At 55.3% G+C, this 16,778-nt stretch overlaps 1 protein-coding gene across 2 annotated transcripts in view; it reads left to right on the top strand.

The window, feature by feature from the left end:
* The window catches only part of kcp (kielin cysteine rich BMP regulator), a 209,490-nt gene that overhangs the window by 177,642 nt on the left and 15,070 nt on the right, over nt 1–16,778 (top strand). For both annotated transcript variants that reach the window (XM_086010530.1, XM_086010531.1), the window contains exons 42-47: nt 1,985–2,152; nt 6,199–6,292; nt 6,889–7,062; nt 14,071–14,153; nt 14,628–14,748; nt 15,921–16,003. In XM_086010530.1, coding sequence (XP_085866656.1) covers nt 1,985–2,152; nt 6,199–6,292; nt 6,889–7,062; nt 14,071–14,153; nt 14,628–14,748; nt 15,921–16,003 — 723 coding nt within the window. The remainder of the gene's footprint in view (nt 1–1,984; nt 2,153–6,198; nt 6,293–6,888; nt 7,063–14,070; nt 14,154–14,627; nt 14,749–15,920; nt 16,004–16,778) is intronic.

The following is a 16,778-nucleotide window of genomic DNA, read 5'->3' as shown; positions in this document are numbered from 1 at the left end:
CTCTCACTCTCTCTCTCACTCTCTCTCTCACTCTCTCTCTCAACTCTCTCTCTCAACCCTCTCTCTCAACTCTCTCTCTCACTCTCTCTCTCTCACTCTCACTCTCAAATTCAAATTCAAATTCAAATTCAAATGCTTTATTGGCATGAAAGTTTACAGGGAACCATATTGCCAAAGCTTACATAACAAAAAAGTACAGGTTTCCAACATTCTGTAGGTGTCAAACAATTTTGACCTTCGTTGGGTACAGACAGTATTAATTTAAACAGTCGTTGACCCTCGTTGGGTACATTCAGTATTAATTTAAACAGTCGTTGGGTACATTCGGTATTGATTTAAACATTTTTTTTTAGAGTATATATGCTATGGGTGTGCTCGTTAGTCACTCACTGTTCCTCAGGCTGTGACATGTTGTTACATATTGGGCACCAAGATATGGTCTGTCTCCTTCCCCCAGGACTATTCTTAATTTTGACAGGTCATCCAATTCTTTGAAATCTGGGGTTGTAAGGCTGAGCTTGTCAAAATATATGTTTCTTGTTTTGTTGAATTTTTCGCATTTTAGGAGGAAGTGCACCTCTGTCTCAACCTCGCCGGCCAGACAGTGATCACATATTCTATTTTCTTTAGGTTGCCAGGATTTCTTGTATCTTCCTTTTTCAATTGCCAGTTGGTGGTCGCTTAGTCTGTATCTGGTGAGGGTCTGTCTCTGTTTTGTGTCTCTGATGGTCGAGAGATAGTCTGCCAGTTTATATTCTCTTTTTAGGGCCCGGTAGCATTCTGATCTGCTTTGGCTTTTGGTTATTTTGTTCCAATGTTCCAGGTAGGTTTCTTTGCATTGTTTAATGATTTGGTTCACTCGGATTGGTGTTTGGAGAGCAGTGTTGGTCTGGGACTGGTCAGGGTCCGGCTGGGTAGGAGTACTTAGTTTCAGTAACAACTGACTCAGGGGACTCATTTCTGGGTTCAGCTCTTGGGTCTGGAGGGCTTTAAAATGAAGGGTGTCTGGGGAACTAGATTTGAGGTGATTTAGAAAGTTTAGTGCTCGTTTTTGGATGTTTATTATCAGTGGGTATCTGCCTAGTTCGGCTCTACATGCATTTGTTGGTGTTTTCCTTTGGGTGCGAAGAATGCTTCGGCAAAATTCTGCATGTAGGGCTTCTATTGTGTGTTTTTCCCATTTAGTGTAGCTATGGTGATTGAGTGGGCCCCATACTTCACTACCATACAGCGCAATGGGCAGGATTATACTATCAAATATTTTGAGCCAGATTTTGATTGGGATTTGGATGTTGTAGAGTTTTCTTTTTATTGCATATAGGGCTCTTCGGGCTTTTTCTTTTAGTGCATTCACTGCTATGCTGAAGCTCCCTGATGCTGTAATGATTAGGCCAAGGTAAGTGTAGCTCATAGTGTGTCCTATGATGGTATCACTGAGAGTAAACTGGTATTTGTTTTCCTGACATCTGGGCCTTTTTTGAAAAATCATGATGTTGGTTTTCTTTAGATTTACTGTCAGGGCCCAATTTTGGCAGTATTTGTCGAGTAGGTCTAAATGTTGCTGTAATCCCTGTTCTGTGGGAGACAGCAGAACCAGGTCGCTCTCTCTCTCACTCTCTCAACTCTCTCTCTCAACTCTCTCTCTCTCTCATTCTCTCTCTCGCTATGTCACTCACTCTCTCTCACTCACTCTCTTGCTAACTCTCTCACTCTGTCACCCACTCACTATGTCACTCACTCTCTCTCTCACTCACTCTCTTGCTAACTCTCTCACTATGTCACTCACTCACTATGTCACTCTCTCTCTCTCACTCTCTCTCACTCTCTTGCTAACTCTCTCACTCTGTCACTCACTCACTATGTCACTCACTCTCACGCTCACTCTCTCACTCACCTCTCTCTTTGTCTCTCTCTCAGTCTCTCCACTCACTCACCTCACTCATTCACTTTCTCTCTCACACTTTCTCTCTCTCTCCCTCTGCAGCGAGGTGAGGTGACCTGTTCGGAGCCAGAGTGTGAGGTCACGTGTCAATATCCCGCTCGGATTCCTGGCCAGTGCTGCCCGGTGTGTCGCGACTGTTATTTTGAAGGGAATATCTACGGGAACAGGGAATCGTTCAAGCCCGACCCCTGCAGGGACTGCTCGTGCAACGTAAGGGCCGATTTAAATCAAAACTCCTGACGATTGCTCCTCAGGGAGCATTCTCTCCACAGATACAGATCTGCTACATTAGCTCCACAGTTACAAGTTCTCCTCTTGCCAGTCACTGAAGGACCTTCGATGCCCGCTCGCCCCCGCGGGTCCCCTTTCACTGATGAGGGTGTATGTTAGGCCGATAAAGGAATCGCTCCAGGTTGTGTGGACCAGCTGCAAATGTTGCTGTCAGGCTGGTCACAGGGAGACAGACTAGCGGTGGATGTGGTGAGGACTCCACGCATCGTTTCTTCACTCTGTGTGTAGAGAGGACCCAGTCCACCAGCAGCTGAAAGCTCAGTCAGGTTTGCCCTCTGTGATGTGCCAGCCTTATACACCAGCTCCAGAAACTCCGGTGCCCTCTTCCCAACCTTGTAATGGACACCCTCCAATCATCAGATTGTCAGAGGGAATTGTGAAAGGATCCTGGAGACGATTTCATGGGAATCCCCTCCTCATCCTGAAAACCGGGAGGATCGCAGCGGGTAAAATTAGGATAAATTCGGGGCGGGGTGGGCGAGGCCTAACGCCCATCTCAGCACACCGACCGGGACTACCCTCCTCCCACACCCGCTGGGAGGACAGCTGGACACTCCTCCCACACCCGCTGGGAGAGCAGCTGGACACTCCTCCCCACACCCGCTGGGAGTGCAGCTGGACTCTCCTCCCCACCCGCTGGGAGAGCAGCTGGACACTCCTCCCACACCCGCTGGGAGAGCAGCTGGACTCTCCTCCCACACCCGCTGGGAGAGCAGCTGGACTCTCCTCCCCACACCCGCTGGGAGAGCAGCTGGACTCTCCTCCCCACCCGCTGGGAGAGCAGCTGGACTCTCCTCCCCACACCCACTGGGAGAGCAGCTGGACTCTCCTCCCCACCCGCTGGGAGGACAGCTGGACTCTCCTCCCCACCCGCTGGGAGAGCAGCTGGAGTTTCCTCCCCCACACCCGCTGGGAGAGCAGCTGGACTCTCCTCCCCACACCCACTGGGAGAGCAGCTGGACTCTCCTCCCCACCCACTGGGAGAGCAGCTGGACTCTCCTCCCCACCCGCTGGGAGAGCAGCTGGACTCTCCTCCCACACCCGCTGGGAGAGCAGCTGGACTCTCCTCCCCACCCGCTGGGAGAGCAGGTGGACTCTCCTCCCCACCCGCTGGGAGAGCAGTTGGACTCTCCTCCCCCACACCCACTGGGAGAGCAGCTGGACTCTCCTCCCCACCCGCTGGGAGAGCAGCTGGACTCTCCTCCCCACACCCGCTGGGAGTACAGTTGGACTCTCCTCCCCACCCGCTGGGAGAGCAGCTGGACTCTCCTCCCCACCCGCTGGGAGAGCAGCTGGACTCTCCTCCCCACACCCGCTGGGAGAGCAGCTGGACTCTCCTCCCACACCCACTGGGAGAGCAGCTGGACTCTCCTCCCACACCCACTGGGAGAGCAGCTGGACTCTCCTCCCCACACACCCGCTAGGAGAGCAGTTGGACTCTCCTCCCCACACCCGCTGGGAGAGCAGCTGGACTCTCCTCCCCACCCCGCTGGGAGTACAGCTGGACTCTCCTCCCCACCCGCTGGGAGAGCAGCTGGACTCTCCTCCCCACCCGCTGGGAGAGCAGCTGGACTCTCCTCCCCACCCGCTGGGAGTGCAGCTGGACACTCCTCCCCACACCCCGCTGGGAGAGCAGCTGGACTCTCCTCCCCACCCACTGGGAGAGCAGCTGGACACTCCTCCCCACCCGCTGGGAGAGCAGCTGGACTCTCCTCCCCACCCGCTGGGAGAGCAGCTGGACACTCCTCCCCACCCGCTGGGAATGCAGCTGGACTCTCCTCCCACACCCACTGGAGAGAGCAGCTGGGCTCTCCTCCCCACACCCGCTGGGAGAGCAGCTGGACTCTCCTCCCCACACACCGCTGGGAGAGCAGCTGGACTCTCCTCCCCACACCCGCTGGGAGAGCAGCTGGACTCTCCTCCCCACACCCCGCTGGGAGAGCAGCTGGACTCTCCTCCCACCACCCGCTGGGAGAGCAGCTGGACTCTCCTCCCCACCCGCTGGGAGAGCAGCTGGACACTCCTCCCCACCCGCTGGGAGAGTAGCTGAACTCCTCCTCCCCACCCCGCTGGGAGAGCAGCTGGACTCTCCTCCCCACCCGCTAGGAGTGCAGCTGGACTCTCCTTCCCACCTGCTGGGAGAGCAGCTGGACACTCCTCCCCACCCACTGGGAGAGCAGCTGGACACTCCTCCCCACCCGCTGGGAGAGCAGCTGGACACTCCTCCCCACCCGCTGGGAGAGCAGCTGGACTCTCCTCCCCACACCCGCTGGGAGAGCAGCTGGACACTCCTCCCCACCCGCTGGGAGAGCAGCTGGACACTCCTCCCCACCCCGCTGGGAGAGCAGCTGGACTCTCCCCACCCGCTGGGAGAGCAGCTGGACTCTCCTCCCCACACCCGCTGGGAGAGCAGCTGGACTCTCCTCCCCACCCGCTGGGAGAGCAGCTGGACTCTCCTCCCCACACCCGCTGGGAGTGCAGCTGGACTCTCCTCCCACACCCACTGGGAGAGCAGCTGGACTCTCCTCCCCACCCGCTGGGAGAGCAGCTGGACTCTCCTCCCCACTCGCTGGGAGAGCAGCTGGACACTCCTCCCACACCCACTGGGAGAGCAGCTGGACTCTCCTCCCCACCCGCTGGGAGAGCAGCTGGACACTCCTCCCCCACCCGCTGGGGAGAGCAGCTGGACTCTCCTTCCCACCTGCTGGGAGAGCAGCTGGACACTCCTCCCCACCCGCTGGGAGAGCAGCTGGACACTCCTCCCCACCCGCTGGGAGAGCAGCTGGACTCTCCTCCCCACACCCACTGGGAGAGCAGCTGGACACTCCTCCCCCACCCGCTGGGAGAGCAGCTGGACACTCCTCCCCACACCCGCTGGGAGAGCAGCTGGACACTCCTCCCCACCCGCTGGGAGAGCAGCTGGACACTCCTCCCCACCCGCTGGGAGAGCAGCTGGACTCTCCCCACCCGCTGGTAGGGGCAGCTGGACTCTCCTCCCCACACCCGCTGGGAGGGCAGCTGGACTCTCCTCCCCACACACCCGCTGGGAGGGCAGCTGGACTCTCCTCCCCACACCCGCTGGTAGGGCAGCTGGACTCTCCTCCCCACCCGCTGGGAGAGCAGCTGGACACTCCTCCCCACACCCCGCTGGTAGGGCAGCTGGACTCTCCTCCCCCACACCCGCTGGGAGGGCAGCTGGACTCTCCTCCCCACACCCGCTGGGAGAGCAGCTGGACCCTCCTCCCCACCCGCTGGGAGGGCAGCTGGACACTCCTCCCCACCCGCTGGGAGAGCAGCTGGACTCTCCTCCCCACCCGCTGCATCTACATGGTGCCCAGGCGTTAGGCCTGCGTCTCTGAGCCGTTTCCCTGCCGACCTCCCCACTTTCCCAGGACAGCCCTGTGGATGGTGGCAGGGGGCTCTGCGAAGTGGTGGTCTTTTCCCAATGGGGGAACAACCCCTTGCAGCAGCCAGTCTGGCCCACAACACTGACCTGCTGAAGACCCCGGTCTCAGGCCAGACCTCCACCAGGAGCCTTGCTGCCGTCAACTGCCCCTTTAAGGTCTCTCACTAGTTTCCACCCCCAATCCCCTGAGAGTTTGTTTGATTGACGGGTGTTTGGTTTGATTGACGGGTGTTGGTTTGATTGACGGGTGTTGGTTTGATTGACTGGTGTTGGTTTGATTGACAGGTGTTGGTTTGATTGACGGGTGTTGGTTTGATTGACGAGTGTTGGTTTGATTGACGGGTGTTGGTTTGATTGACGAGTGTTGGTTTGATTGACGGGTGTTGGTTTGATTGACTGGTGTTTGGTTTGATTGACGGTCTTTGTTTAATTGACGGTGTTTATTTTGATTGACGAGTGTTTGATTGACGGGTATTTGTTTGATTGACGGTGTTTGATTGACGGTGTTTGTTTGACAGGTGCTCAGCTCACGTTGTGATTTTTAATTCTTGTGTTACAGGGTGGCAATGTGTTGTGTTTGCCCGTCGAGTGTCCAACACTCAGCTGTGGGCAACAGGTAATGAACATGGGATCTTGCTGCCCACAGTGTCGAGGTAAGAACCCCTCACCCCGCTTCAGATAAGTTCAGCACCCAGGGAACTCATGGAGCGAAGAAGGTTCAGGGGATTTAATAATGTTTAAAAATGATGAAAGGGTTTGGGGGGGTAAATAGTGACCGATTGTTCCTGCTGGTCAGTGAATCAGTAAAGGCAGAATCTCAGGGTTAGTACTGGAGGCACAAAGCGGGAGAGAAGGAATGGTTTGCACAAAATGGTTATTAGAATATGGGATCCATTTAAAGGAATTAGAGAAACATTTGGAAGGGAAAATATTAAAGGGTCCGGGGAAAGGGCCCCGCTCACCATTGGGGGACTTGGAGGGGCCATGATCAGAAACTGACCTTTCACCCTCTGGGACCTGGGGTCAAATCCAGCCCCAGGTTAAGGGGATGAAGGGCCCCTCTCTCTGATGGGGGACTGAGTGACCTGATCTATGTGATGTGGAGGGGTCAGGGGGATGCCCCCTCCAGACTGGGCTGTGGGAGTGCGTATGCAGGATACAGTTACATTCTAACACAAGCTCTAACAGTCAGGGCCTGGTCTGGGCCCTCCCTTTGATGGGTACTAACCTCCTTTGCCATCCCTGCCAGGCTGTATGTACAACAGGAAGGAATACCAGGAAGGAGCAACCTGGTTTTCTCCCACGCTCCCCTGCGTGACATGTATGTGTGTGGACGGGGTCACGACCTGCTCGGAGATTCACTGCATCACTCCATGTGTGAACCAAATCCATGTGCCCGGGGAATGCTGCCCACTCTGTGCAGGTACGTTGTGTGAGGGAGGTGCCCACTATTGCCCAGGTGAGCTCTGTGCCTGGGACACTGCTGGCTCCAGGTGAGCTCTGTGCCTGGGACACTGCTGGCTCCAGGTGAGCTCTGTACCTGGGACACTGCTGTTTCCAGGTGAGCTCTGTGCCTAGGACACTGCTGTTTCCAGGTGAGCTTTGTACCTGGGACACTGCTGGCTCCAGGTGAGCTCTGTGCCTGGGACACTGCTGGCTCCAGGTGAGCTTTGTACCTGGGACACTGCTGGCTCCAGGTGAGCTCTGTGCTTGGGACACTGCTGTTTCCAGGTGAGCTCTGTACCTGGGACACTGCTGGCTCCAGGTGAGCTTTGACACTGGGACACTGCTGTTTCCAGGTGAGCTTTGTACCTGGGACACTGCTGGCTCCAGGTGAGCTCTGTGCCTGGGACACTGCTGGCTCCAGGTGAGCTTTGTACCTGGGACACTGCTGGCTCCAGGTGAGCTCTGTGCTTGGGACACTGCTGTTTCCAGGTGAGCTCTGTACCTGGGACACTGCTGGCTCCAGGTGAGCTTTGACACTGGGACACTGCTGGCTCCAGGTGAGCTCTGTACCTGGGACACTGCTGGCTCCAGGTGAGCTCTGTGCCTGGGACATTGCTGGCTCCAGGTGAGCTTTGTACCTGGGACACTGCTGGCTCCAGGTGAGCTCTGTGCCTGGGACACTGCTGTTTCCAGGTGAGCTCTGTGCCTGGGACACTGCTGTTTCCAGGTGAGCTCTGTACCTGGGACACTGCTGGCTCCAGGTGAGCTCTGTGCTTGGGACACTGCTGTTTCCAGGTGAGCTTTGTACCTGGGACACTGCTGGCTCCAGGTGAGCTCTGTGCCTGGGACACTGCTGTTTCCAAGTGAGCTCTGTACCTGGGACACTGCAGTTTCCAGGTGAGCTCTGTACCTGGGACACTGCTGGCTCCAGGTGAGCTCTGTGCTTGGGACACTGCTGTTTCCAGGTGAGCTCTGTGCCTGGGACACTGCTGGCTCCAGGTGAGCTCTGTGCCTGGGACACTGCTGTTTCCAGGTGAGCTCTGTACCTGGGACACTGCTGTTTCCAGGTGAACTCTGATACTGGGACACTGCTGTTTCCAGGCGAGCTCTCTACCTGGGACACTGCTGTTTCCAGGTGAGTTCTGATACTGAAACACTGCTGGCTCCAGGTGAGCTCTGATACTGGGACACTGCTGTTTCCAGGTGAGCTCTGATACTGGGACACTGCTGGCTCCAGGTGAGCTCTGTACCTGGGACACTGCTGGCTCCAGGTGAGCTCTGTACCTGGGACACTGCTGGCTCCAGGTGAGCTCTGTACCTGGGACACTGCTGTTTCCAGGTGAGCTCTGTGCCTGGGACACTGCTGGCTCCAGGTGAGTTCTGTGCCTGGGACACTGCTGGCTCCAGGTGAGCTCTGTACCTGGGACACTGCTGTTTCCAGGTGAGCTCTGATACTGGGACACTGCTGTTTCCAGGTGAGCTCTGTACCTAGGACACTGCTGTTTCCAGGTGAGCTCTGATACTGGAACACTGCTGGCTCCGGGTGAGCTCTGATACTGGAACACTGCTGGCTCCAGGTGAGCTCTGCACCTGGGACACTGCTGTTTCCAGGTGAGCTCTGTGCCTAGGACACTGCTGTTTCCAGGTGAGCTTTGTACCTGGGACACTGCTGGCTCCAGGTGAGCTCTGTGCCTGGGACACTGCTGGCTCCAGGTGAGCTTTGTACCTGGGACACTGCTGGCTCCAGGTGAGCTCTGTGCTTGGGACACTGCTGTTTCCAGGTGAGCTCTGTACCTGGGACACTGCTGGCTCCAGGTTAGCTTTGACACTGGGACACTGCTGGCTCCAGGTGAGCTCTGTACCTGGGACACTGCTGGCTCCAGGTGAGCTCTGTGCCTGGGACATTGCTGGCTCCAGGTGAGCTTTGTACCTGGGACACTGCTGTTTCCAGGTGAGCTCTGTGCCTGGGACACTGCTGTTTCCGGGTGAGCTCTGTACCTGGGACACTGCTGGCTCCAGGTGAGCTCTGTGCTTGGGACACTGCTGTTTCCAGGTGAGCTTTGTACCTGGGACACTGCTGGCTCCAGGTGAGCTCTGTGCTTGGGACACTGCTGTTTCCAGGTGAGCTCTGTGCCTGGGACACTGCTGGCTCCAGGTGAGCTCTGTGCCTGGGACACTGCTGTTTCCAGGTGAGTTCTGTGCCTGGGACACTGCTGGCTCCAGGTGAGCTCTGTACCTGGGACACTGCTGTTTCCAGGTGAGCTCTGATACTGGGACACTGCTGTTTCCAGGTGAGCTCTGTACCTGGGACACTGCTGGCTCCAGGTTAGCTTTGACACTGGGACACTGCTGGCTCCAGGTGAGCTCTGTACCTGGGACACTGCTGGCTCCAGGTGAGCTCTGTGCCTGGGACATTGCTGGCTCCAGGTGAGCTTTGTACCTGGGACACTGCTGTTTCCAGGTGAGCTCTGTGCCTGGGACACTGCTGTTTCCGGGTGAGCTCTGTACCTGGGACACTGCTGGCTCCAGGTGAGCTCTGTGCTTGGGACACTGCTGTTTCCAGGTGAGCTTTGTACCTGGGACACTGCTGGCTCCAGGTGAGCTCTGTGCTTGGGACACTGCTGTTTCCAGGTGAGCTCTGTGCCTGGGACACTGCTGGCTCCAGGTGAGCTCTGTGCCTGGGACACTGCTGTTTCCAGGTGAGCTCTGTACCTGGGACACTGCTGTTTCCAGGTGAGCTCTGCACCTGGGACACTGCTGGCTCCAGGTGAGCTCTGATACTGAAACACTGCTGGCTCCAGGTGAGCTCTGATCCTGGGACACTGCTGTTTCCAGGTGAGCTCTGATACTGGGACACTGCTGGCTCCAGGTGAGCTCTGTACCTGGGACACTGCTGTTTCCAGGTGAGCTCTGTGCCTGGGACACTGCTGGCTCCAGGTGAGCTCTGTACCTGGGACACTGCTGTTTCCAGGTGAGCTCTGATACTGGGACACTGCTGTTTCCAGGTGAGCTCTGTACCTAGGACACTGCTGTTTCCAGGTGAGCTCTGATACTGGAACACTGCTGTTTCCGGGTGAGCTCTGATACTGGAACACTGCTGGCTCCAGGTGAGCTCTGTGCCTGGGACACTGCTGGCTCCAGGTGAGCTCTGTACCTGGGACACTGCTGGCTCCAGGTGAGCTCTGTACCTGGGACACTGCTGTTTCCAGGTGAGCTCTGTGCCTAGGACACTGCTGGCTCCAGGTGAGCTCTGTACCTGGGACACTGCTGTTTCCAGGTGAGCTCTGTACCTGGGGTACTGCTGGCTCCAGGTGAGCTCTGTACCTGGGACACTGCTGGCTCCAGATGAGCTCTGTACCTAGGACACTGCTGTTTCCAGGTGAGCTCTGTACCTGGGACACTGCTGTTTCCAGGTGAGCTCTGTACCTGGGACACTGCTGGCTCCAGGTGAGCTCTGTACCTGGGACACTGCTGTTTCCAGGTGAGCTCTGTACCTAGGACACTGCTGTTTCCAGGTGAGCTCTGTACCTGGGACACTGCTGTTTCCAGGTAAGCTCTGTGCCTGGGACACTGTTGGCTCCAGGTGAGCTCTGTGCCTGGGACACTGCTGGCTCCAGGTGAGCTCTGTGCCTGGGACACTGCTGGCTCCAGGTGAGTTCTGTACCTGGGACACTGCTGGCTCCAGGTGAGCTCTGTGCCTGGGACACTGCTGGCTCCAGGTGAGCTCTGTACCTGGGACACTGCTGGCTCCAAGTGAGTTCTGTGCCTGGGACACTGCTGGCTCCAGGTGAGCTCTGTGCCTGGGACACTGCTGGCTCCAGGTGAGCTCTGTGCCTGGGACACTGCTGGCTCCAGGTGAGCTCTGTGCCTGGGACACTGCTGGCTCCAGGTGAGCTCTGTACCTAGGACACTGCTGACTCCAGGTGAGCTCTGTACCTGGGACACTGCTGGCTCCAGGTGAGCTCTGTGCCTGGGACACTGCTGGCTCCAGGTGAGCTCTGTACCTAGGACACTGCTGGCTCCAAGTGAGCTCTGTACCTGGGACACTGCTGGCTCCAGGTGAGCGCTGTGCCTGGGACACTGCTGGCTCCAGGTGAGCTCTGTACCTAGGACACTGCTGGCTCCAGGTGAGCTCTGTGCCTGGGACACTGCTGACTCCAGGTGAGCTCTGTGCCTGGGACACTGCTGACTCCAAGTGAGCTCTGTACCTGGGACACTGCTGACTCCAGGTGAGCTCTGTACCTGGGACACTGCTGTTTCCAGGTGAGCTCTGTACCTAGGACACTGCTGGCTCCAGGTGAGCTCTGCACCTGGGACACTGCTGTTTCCAGGTGAGCTCTGTACCTAGGACACTGCTGACTCTAGGTGAGCCTTGGCTTGAACTCTGGCCCTGGGAGTTAGGTGTATCTCGGTGCCCGTCTGTCTCGCTCCTGGATGAAGAGCATTATACTGCGTGACACCATAAATTACAGAGGGATGCCATTATTAACTCAAGGTTTCCAATCAGAGAGCTGGATGTAAAGGATTTGAAAGACTAGTTCAGTGTGAAAATGCCCTACCAAGATTGGTACTGAGCCCAACATACACAGCAGGAAAGGCCCAGGATCCATCCCCGGCCTGTGCTGAGTTAGCTGATCGCAGGCGGGGACACCACAGCTGAGCCCGACGCTGCCCTCATCCTCACCCTCACCCTCACCATACAACACTATCCAACGTTAGTGCCAGTCCCACACAGACCGTGCTAGGCACACTATCCAACGTTAGTGCGAGTCCCACACAGACCGTGCTAGGCACACTATCCAACGTTAGTGCGAGTCCCACACAGACCGTGCTAGGCACACTATCCAACGTTAGTGCGAGTCCCACACAGACCGTGCTTTACACACTATCCAACGTTAGTGCCAGTCTCGTGGGCCGTGCTATGCACACTATCCAACGTTAGTGCCAGTCTCATGCGAGCTGTGCTTTACACACTATCTAACGTTAGTGCCAGTCCCATGTGGGCCGTGCTATGCATACTATCCAACGTTAGTGCCAGTCTCATGCGAGCTGTGCTTTACACACTATCTAACGTTAGTGCCAGTCCCATGTGGGCCGTGCTATGCACACTATCCAACGTTAGTGCCAGTCTCATGCGAGCTGTGCTTTACACACTATCCAACGTTAGTGCCAGTCTCGTGGGCCGTGCTATGCACACTATCCAACGTTAGTGCCAGTCTCATGCGAGCTGTGCTTTACACACTATCTAACGTTAGTGCCAGTCCCATGTGGGCCGTGCTATGCATACTATCCAACGTTAGTGCCAGTCCCATGCGGGCCATGCTTTACACACTATCCAACGTTAGTGCCAGTCCCATGAGGACAGTGCTTTACACACTATCCAATGTTAGTGTCAGTCTCGTGGGCCGTGCTTTACACACTATCCAACGTTAGTGCCAGTCCCATGCGGACTGTGCTTTACACACTATCCAACATTAGTGCCAGTCTCATGCGAGCTGTGCTTTACACACTATCCAACGTTAGTGCCAGTCCCATGCGGACTGTGCTTTACACACTATCCAACGTTAGTGCCAGTCCCATGAGGGCCGTGTTATGCACACTATCCAACATTACTGCCAGTCCCATGCGGGCTGTGCTTTACGCACTATCCAACATTAGTGCCAGTCTCATGCGAGCTGTGCTTTACACACTATCCAACGTTAGTGCCAGTCCCATGCGGGCCGTGCTTTACACACTATCTAACGTTAGTGCCAGTCCCATGCGGACTGTGCTTTACACACTATCCAACGTTAGTGCCAGTCCCATGAGGGCCGTGCTATGCACACTATCCAATGTTAGTGCCAGTCCCATGAGGGCCGTGCTATGCACACTATCCAATGTTAGTGCCAGTCCCATGAGGGCCGTGCTATGCTCACTATCCAATGTTAGTGCCAGTCCCATGCGAGCCGTGCTTTACACACTATCCAACGTTAGTGCCAGCCCCATGCGAGCTGTGCTATGCACACTATCCAACGTTAGTGCCAGTCTCCTGCAAGCCGTGCTTTACACACTATCCAATGTTAGTGCCAGCCTCCTGCGGGCCGTGCTATGCACACTATCCAATGTTAGTGCCAGCCTCCTGCGGGCCGTGCTATGCACACTATCCAATGTTAGTGCCAGCCTCCTGCGGGCCGTGCTATGCACACTATCCAATGTTAGTGCCAGCCTCCTGCGGGCCGTGCTATGCACACTATCCAATGTTAGTGCCAGCCTCCTGCGGGCTGTGCTATGCACACTATCCAATGTTAGTGCCAGTTCCATGCGAGCCGTGCTATGCACACTATCCAACGTTAGTGCCAGCCCCATGCGAGCTGTGCTATGCACACTATCCAATGTTAGTGCCAGTTCCATGAGGGCCGTGCTTTACACACTATCCAACGTTGGTGCCAGTCCCATGCGAGCTGTGCTATACACACTATCCAATGTTAGTGCCAGTCCCATGAGGGCCGTGCTTTACACACTATCCAACGTTAGTGCCAGTCTCATGCGGGCCATGCTTTACACACTATCCAACGTTAGTGCCAGCCCCATGCGAGCTGTGCTATGTACACTATCCAACGTTGGTGCCAGTCCCATGCGAGCCGTGCTTTACACACTATCCAACGTTAGTGCCAGCCCCATGCGAGCTGTGCTATGCACACTATCCAATGTTAGTGCCAGTCTCATGAGGGCCGTGCTATGCACACTATCCAACGTTAGTGCCAGCCCCATGCGAGCTGTGCTATGCACACTATCCAACGTTGGTGCCAGTCCCATGCGAGCCGTGCTTTACACACTATCCAACGTTAGTGCCAGCCTCCTGCGGGCCGTGCTATGCACACTATCCAATGTTAGTGCCAGTCTCATGCGAGCTGTGCTATGCACACTATCCAACGTTAGTGCCAGCCCCATGCGAGCTGTGCTAGGCACACTATCCAACATTCACTTTTTTTTTCGTACCTCACAGATTGCATCTACAACAAACGTGCGTATGGCCCAGGCGAGAGTTTCCAACCCACCCATGACCCCTGTGAGATCTGCACCTGTGAGGTAAGAAGTGTGTTATCACGAGAGCAAACCTGGGGGCACAGTCTAATATTGGAGCTCCCCAGAGAACAATGGTTCACTAGAATCTCAGAGAAAACACCTGGGCTCATAGATTAACTGCTTCAAAAAACAACAGCTTGGATAAATGTCTGACTGGAGAGTGTGAGAATAGGATTAAACTGTGGAGAATGGGATAAAGGGCCAGAGACAATAACAGATCAGATTGATTCACATAACAATGTAGAGATCTTGGACGGGGAGAATGGTCCAGCACAGACATGATGGGCCGAGCGTCCTCCTTGGGATTGGGGAGTGTCTATGATTGAGAGAGTTGTTGTGTCTGGAGTGAGGAACAAGTGAGTGAATATTCAGCAATTTTAGTCGCCTCGCTGCCACACCCCTGCCTCCCCGTGTTACTGCCCGCTGCTCTGTCCCTTAAACTGAGGCCCACTAACAGTGACCCCTCTCTCTCCGCAGGTGATGGTGGATGGAGAGCAGCATCTGCGCTGTTACCGCCGTCAGTGTCCCAGCCTGGTGGACTGTCCAAGGAATCTGATCCTGGCCCCGACCCCAGATCACTGCTGCCCCAGCTGTGCCCGTGAGTACCTGTTTGAGAATATTGCCACTCATTCCCACTTACTTTATTTTCAGTGCCAACTTTTCTGGAGGAACTGTATCAAAGGCCTTCCTGAAATCCAAGTACACCACACCCACTGCCTTACCCCTATCAAGCTCCCTTCATCACTCCCTCAAATAAAACCACAGCTAGATTGGCAAGACCCATGTTTCATATCTGTTGCGATTTTTATGTCATATCTGAGTATTCATCGTCTATCTCCCTCCACCGGGATAGAAACTCCAAGGATTGCAGATACCTCTCAGCTGCCATTAATCATTTAATACTTTCGCCCAATTGTTTGAGGGGCCTTCAGTATTAAAAGTCCTGCATTTATATAGCACCTTTCACGACCTCAGAACGTCCCAAAGCACTTTACAGCCAATGTAGTACTTTTTGAAATGTTGTCACTGTTGTAATGTAGGAAACGCTGCAGCCAATTTGCGCACAGCAAGCTCCCACAAACAATAATGTGATAATGTCCAGATAATCTGCTTTAGTGATGTTGGTTGAGGGATAAATAATGGCCAGGACACTGGGGATAACTCCCCTGCTGTTCTTCAAAATAGTGCTGTGGGATCTTTTACGTCCGCCTGAGAAGGCAGACAGGCCTCGGTTTAACGTCTCCTCTGAAAGACGGCACCTCTGACAGTGCGGCATTCCTCAATACTGCCCCTCCAACAGTCAGCACCCCCTCAGTACTGCAATGGAGTGTCAGCCTGGATTATAGGCTCAAGTCTCTGCAGTGGAGCTTGAACCCATGCCCTTCTGACTTGGATGCAAGAGTGCTATCCACTGAGCCACAGCTGACACCTCACCGGAGCAGCCAAGGTGTCAGCACACACTGTCTACCACTCATTGCCTTCGCTCACCTCCTAACTCCCGAGACCCTCTCACTCCACACCTGAATATCAGGAAAGCTCAATAATGCAAAGGGAAACCTCTCCAAGCACCCACACACCTTCGGAACCAGAAGCCACTCACTGCCTGTCCCAAGGGACCCTGCATTTAAAGGAGCAGAGCGCCTGGGTTTAGGATGGTTCTCTGTTTTGTAAAATATGTCTACGTCAAAAAAAATCACCACGGTCTGAAAAATGGGCCGATTAAACTTTGTGACTGAGGTTGAGACTGATGGCCGTTTGTCTTTATCACAGAGCCTCTGAGTAACTGCACTGTTGCCCTGGTCGGAAGTGAAGTCCTCGCCACTGACGACCCCTGTTATACCTGCCAGTGCAAGGTGAGTGCTGGAACACAGAGAAAGGACCACAGCCTGTAACGCAGGGCAGAGAGGAGCAGGAGTCCTGTCCAGGGTGTCTGTGAGCAGCCGAATGACTCAAAGGTTGGCACCAACCCCGTCTGGGTTAGCCGGGCTCAGCCACAGCACCAATACAGCCACGATGGGTTCCAGGGCTCCACACTTTAGGAAGGGAAAGTTGGCCAGATCGCCATCGTCGCTCCCTCCTCTTCCCTGATCTGGCCAGATCTCCATCGTCACTCCCTCCTCTTCCCTGATCTCTGCCGCTCACCAGTCACGATTCTACAATTTGCCTCAGTGTCTCTGGGTTTGGGGAATAAGAAATCAGCCAGTGTTCCTGCTCCCATCATTGGGATTCGCACTAGATCAGAGTCGCAATGTTACTTTACCTGCCCTGGGAGTGTTTGAGGGGACAGTGTAGAGGGAGCTTTACTCTGTATCTAACCCGTGCTGCACCTGCCCTGGGAGTGATTGATGGGGCAGTGTAGAGGGAACTTTACTCTGTATCTAACCCGTGCTGTACCTGCCCTGGGAGTGTTTGATGGGACAGTGTAGAGGGAGCTTTACTCTGTATCTAACCCGTGCTGTACCTGCCCTGGGAGTGTTTGATGGGGCAGTGTAGAGGGAACTTAACTCTGTATCTAACCCGTGCTGCACGTGTCCTGGGAGTGTTTGATAGGATAGTGTAGAGGGAGCTCTACGCTGTACCTAACCTGTGCTGCACCTGTCCTGGGAGTGTTTGATAGGATAGTGTAGA

Source organism: Somniosus microcephalus, chromosome 17, assembly GCF_052327205.1.
Source record: "Somniosus microcephalus isolate GS21.2 chromosome 17, FLI_Smic_1.0, whole genome shotgun sequence".
NCBI lineage: Eukaryota > Metazoa > Chordata > Chondrichthyes > Squaliformes > Somniosidae > Somniosus > Somniosus microcephalus.
The sequence above is the reverse complement of the archived record's forward strand: the minus strand, read 5'-3'. Positions and strand labels throughout refer to the sequence as shown.